The following is a 6000-nucleotide window of genomic DNA, read 5'->3' as shown; positions in this document are numbered from 1 at the left end:
ATTAATGAGATGGTGACCATTAAATCATTGCAGTCTAAACAACAAAATTATAAATTAAATTTGTTGTTTTTGAATCAATTGTTATACAAGTTTGGTATAAATAATCGCAAATATGGATCAACAAAAAGATCCATATTTTACAATAATTATATAATAATTAGTTTTCAAGTTTTATGGTTTTTGCAACAATTATTGTCGATAGTGTTTAATAAACCCGAGTATTCACTTATATTATGTGATTTTGCATTCAAATGGCGATCACGGCTGACGTTTAATGTATTTCAGATATATCTGTCGGTAAACTTACTGTCCATACATTTGCTGATTCATATTTACAATAATCATTATAAACAACAACAAACTAATAAAAATGATTATCTAATTACTAAATTAAACAATAATAATGAATTTAATGAGATCTCACTAAACAGTTTGACCAAAAAAACAAAGTTTATACTGAAATGTATATCACTGTACAATACATGTTTGGGTCCGGCCGTCCTATTTCCAGTAGCTATCGTATCATATCTATTGTATTCATCGCTGGCCGAGACACTGACCTACGGTGTAATTAGTTCACTATTTGGTATCACCCAATTTGTATACGCAACTAACGTCTATTACTATAATTATCTATACTTTATAAATTTGGGCCAATATTTCAAATATGATTTTCAATTAACCAATAAACGCATTAAACTTTTTATTAAAAATATTAAACTAAATGTCCGAAACTGTAATTTGCATAACAATATCAAACTGTTTTTGAATCTTATCGACGAAAAGCATAGAAATTTTGTTAATATATCACAATTTTGGTCTAAATTTGTATGTTTGATATGGATTGCTGTATCGTTAATTACTATGTTAATCTTATATCAATCAATTTATGGGGAACGGGTGCTTATAATTAGACTGTTTTTCGCTTTTTTGACATTTTTTACTGGATTGGCCAGTCTATTGTTTTGTACTTCGGCTACAATTGTCTATAAGGAAACTAACCGTACGTACAGTATATTGAACTCTTTGATGACAACTATTGTTTATAAGTTTATTGACTATAATAATGAATTTTTGTTAACAAATAAATTAAAGGTAACAGTAATACTAAGATTTTTTTTATTAAGATTATGATTTTTATTAATAATATACTAATATTGTGTATACTATTAATTAAAGAAAAATCTAATTAAATTGATGTCAATGATTGAAAAATGCGGTAAAAATACAATTGGATTCTATTGTTGGCAACTATTCATCGTTAATAGTCGTAGAATTGAAGAAGTAATTGATTTATATTTAACTTTATATTAATATTTTTAATAAATAATTAATAATTGTTTTAAAAATTACATTAAAAATGAATTCGAATGTATTAATGTTTTTTAATAATAATATTATCTATTTATTTTTGTTTATTTATTTAGATAATTATATTGGGATTTGCATTATTTGTCAAAATAATAGATTTGACCAGGGATAATAATTATTAGAAATATAATTTAAAACACTCAACGATTTTCCTAAATAATCCATAAAAAGTCTTAAAAGTCAATGACTGTTTAGAAATTCAATTAATAAATAGTTACAATTATAATCATCAGTTAATTATAAAATAATTTTAATGTTTGTCATAAATTAAGGCTCATATATATTATATCAAAATATTTATTACTTTTAATATATAATGAAGTTTTTTATTATTAATTACTATTAATGATTATTAAGTTTCATTATTTTTTTAAAGAATTATTATGATAATAGTTAACTAACATGAATGTTATAAATTAAAATTATAATAATCATAGTTTTTTATTAAATATTTTTTCAAAAAAAAACATTCAATTTTTATATGTAGTGTTAAAATTTTATAGTATAATACAAAAGTTGAAAATATAAAAATAGATTAGAAGTTATTAAGTGTATTAAAAAATTAACATTATTTATAATGAAATAATATTGCAATGAATGTGTGTTTAATAAGTATCGCAAAACCAGCGATAGTAAAGTCAATGTTTATCATTGTATTAGTCGTTATATTAGTAAATATATGCCATTTATTTAAGTGTCTGTCGTTATAATATAATTTATAATTAGTTTATCTTATTTTTCATCTAATATTTCAAACTTATTTTTTTTGAAATAAATTAATATATGAATTATTATAAAAATAATTCTAATTAGTAAATAAATATTTGTAAAATAAAAAATTAATTTTTTAAGCTCTTTATAAAATTATAAATATTTATTATTACTTCAGAAATATTACTTTTTTAAATATATAATATACAGTATATTAGTAATTAGTATAATTATATGTAAAACTTAAAACAATCAATAAATTTTTATTTTGACAATCAATAATTCAGTAATTTAATTAAAAAAACAATAATTTCGGTAATTATATAATATATATATAAGTATTAGATTTCAATTATGATATTTCAGATGTCTGTCGCCATAATATATTAGTTTGTCTTCATTTGCATCTATTATTTCAAACTTTTTGTACCTTTCGTTGTCATCACAATTGATTGACTTTTCATCCAAATGTTTGTGTTTATGTTTAATCAAACTTGACTTATGACTAAATAATTTGTTACAATCATTTGCATCACATTTGAAGGGCTTCTCATCTGAATGTTTAACAATATGTTGACTTAAATGACGTTTTGTAGCAAATATTTTGTTACAATTATTGACATCACATTTGAATCGCTTTTCGTCAAAATGTATGCGTTTGTGTTGACTTAAACTGGACTTATGTCGAAACAATTGATTGCAATTATCGACATCACATTTAAATGGTTTTTCCATTGAATGTACGATTTTGTGTTGATTTAAGTATCGTTTTGAAGTAAAACATTTGTAACAACTTATAACATCACATTTGAATAGCTTTTCGTCAAAATGTATGCGTTTGTGTTGACTCAAACTTGATTTATGTCGAAATAATTTGTTGCAATCATTGACATCACATTTGTATAGATTTAATGGCAAACATTTTTGTTGATTATTGGAGCCATTAATTATGTCATTAATTTCATTGATATCATTGTATTGTTCATACAAAACACAATTAGTTTTATTCAATTCATTGTCCGATGTTTTCAATTGATTTGAATTGATTTCATTTAATTTACAATTAAGTTCATTCAATGGCACATTTAATGAACACATTTTGCTATAATTATGAATTAAATATTTTATCAGTTTATAAACCAATAGTACGGATGTTAAACAAACATTTTCTGTATTAAATTAATTATCAAAATTAACTTTTAGTATATTGTGGGAAAACACGACAATTTGTTATTAATCACATGTATTATTAAAAAAAAAGTTTATTACTTTACACAATAGACAACGTTTTAGCGGTACTATAGATTAAAGCACATGTATGTTAAAATAAAGACATAAATTATAAACAGTTTAAAGTTTAGTTAACAGTTTATCAATAGTTATCTATTATAATAAATGAATACATTATTGTTAAAATTATATTGAATCATAAAATCAATAAATTACATGTAAATTTATTGTATGTTTTGCCAAAAATCAATTTTACAATTATTTTTTTTATTAAATTTCATTTATTTTTAATATTTATTTATTTTATTAATTATAATATAATAAAACAGATTATTAATATTTATAAATGAATAATTAAAGAAATTTATATATTTATAATTATAATGATTTGTTTTTATTTTTAAATTTAATAAATTATAATTATATGATAATTATTTTCAATATTAATTATTTTAGATTTTTATTTTTGCAAAACATCTATAATATTAAAAAAAAATTATTAATACATGTTTAAAAAATAATTTTTTTTTGAGTAAATAAACATAATTTATAAAACACTATTATCTTGATATAAAACTTTTTGTTGTTGTTGTTGTTGTTGTTGCTATTCATACTACTAATTGTCTGTTTTTAGTTTTTTGTTAACTAAACTAATTTGTTTTAATTTTCGATGTTTATTATTATAGATTAATGAATAATTAGTTTTTAAAATATTATTATCTCTGATAATTGCCAACACATGTCGTAACACTCGGACCACACAATCGGATGAATTGATTTGTTGGCCAAAAGACATACGAATATCATTAGTGAAGGAAAGTTGTGTCTGAACTATAAACTTGTTCGGTGTCTTTGTGGCCAACTCTTGACTAAATGGATCATGGTAATAATCTAAAAATAATATTATTTTTAATAATAATAATAATTTATTTTTTAAAAAATATTAGTTAAATAATAAATTACAAATTCTATCTAAACTAGCATGACCAGTTATGGCAAACAATGTTAAATGTCTACGATTTTTGTTTGATTTAAACGATTTTTTAGCAAAATCCAAATTATTGTAAACCAAAAATATTAAGACATCGCAAGTATTGTTTAGTTCAGCGCTAATTAGTTTACGCAATATTTCGCAATTAATAATATAACGATTACGCATTTCGTAATTTTCATTAATAAATTTTGAATGATTACTGGCAAATGGCGATCCTATAAAATTGTTGAATATTTTGACAGATTGTTGTCCACTATTAGAAGTTTGTTGTCGTTGAACACACTGTTTGTTTAAATATTCTACTACAGTGTCTATAGCTTTTATTTCAGCAAGGTGTGCTTCAAAATAATTGTCACTAAAATTAATTAATTATTTATTTATTTATTAAAATACATATTAAAAAATAGATTAATATATATTTATAAAAATAAAATATTTTTTAAAAAACTAACCCACTATTAGTTGTCAACAATTTGTTAGTATCTAAAATATTTTCAAATTCATTAAAATTGTTATCATCTTCATTATTATTATTATTATTATTATTACATATCATTTTATCCTTAAGTTGATTGTTTAAAAATAAAAAAAATTAATCAATTTTTAACATTATATATATATATAGTTTTAATTACCATTTTATCATTTAGATATTGTTGTTGTTGTTTGAATTGAAATTTTATTTGACATACACTTTGACTGCTTGATTGACACTTATTTTACACCCGTTTTATATACCTTCAAGTGAGTCGACTATATTTACATTAATAGTATTTAATATAATATCCTTAACTATAGTAAACTATTTATTGTCAAAAAATGAAATAACAAAAAATGTCTAATTATTTAAATTAATAAAATTTTTCTAATGAATCATTATTTAAATTATAGAATGTTTTAATTAAGATTCTTTAGAAGCTTTTCTCTAAAAATAAATTATAAAATTATTTTGTTTAAAATATACTTTATAGTTATTTTGATAATTATTATTATTTATTAAATATTTCGGTAATACAATAATATAAAATATATTTTTTAATAAATGTTTAGCGCCTGAACTTTATACTTATCTTTTTTGTGCTGTTTTTTTTAACTATGCTTTCTTTCAAAATATTTGATTTTACTTACTTTGAAAGTTAAGCATAAATAATGTGTTTATTAAGAAATTTTCAGAAAATATTTAAGAAAAACAATACTCTATAGAATAAAAGTTTTATCTTTTGCTTAAGCATTATCTCCAAATTGTTGTAAAATTTATAAACAAAATCACAATTTATGTTAATTTTTTAACACAAACAGAAAAATTTTAAGAGAAAGTATATATGAAATACTTAATAAAAACCATATTCATAATGTATTAAACGCATTAGTAGACATAATTAACATATATTGTATTTATTAAATTATTTGCAAGCTTTGTAATAATATTTTATGAAAATATAAATAATAAAATTTAACTGATAAATATATCTTAAACAAAATGATTTTATATTTACTTAAGGATAGAAAGATATAAACTTTCAGAGAATATAAAGCTAAACAAAGTATTAACAAATAAAGTAATGTGACCGCGGATGAGATTGAATGAGTGGACACAACCAATTGATCGGTAAAACAATTTATTATTTTAAAATAAAAAAATACAAAATTAAAAATTGGTTAAAAAAATGATTGTTTCAGGTTTTGTCAAGAGT

At 20.9% G+C, this 6000-nt stretch overlaps 1 protein-coding gene across 1 annotated transcript; it reads right to left on the bottom strand.

Moving 5' to 3' along the window:
- Positions 1 to 2430: 2430 nt before the first annotated feature.
- LOC128963233 (zinc finger protein 813-like) lies at positions 2431 to 4471 on the bottom strand. The gene is made up of 3 exons (XM_054309733.1): positions 4276 to 4471; positions 4050 to 4203; positions 2431 to 3184 (listed from the first exon to the last, which is right to left on the bottom strand). Exons 1-3 carry the CDS (start codon positions 4469 to 4471, stop codon positions 2431 to 2433), a joined length of 1104 nt encoding a protein of 367 aa, XP_054165708.1.
- Between the last annotated feature and the right edge of the window lie 1529 nt (positions 4472 to 6000).

Source organism: Oppia nitens, unplaced genomic scaffold, assembly GCF_028296485.1.
Source record: "Oppia nitens isolate AA-2021 unplaced genomic scaffold, nextdenovo-longstitch-racon4-pilon3 scaffold7_pilon_pilon_pilon, whole genome shotgun sequence".
NCBI lineage: Eukaryota > Metazoa > Arthropoda > Arachnida > Sarcoptiformes > Oppiidae > Oppia > Oppia nitens.
Note: the sequence above shows the minus strand (reverse complement) of the source record. Positions and strands in the feature narration are given on the sequence as shown.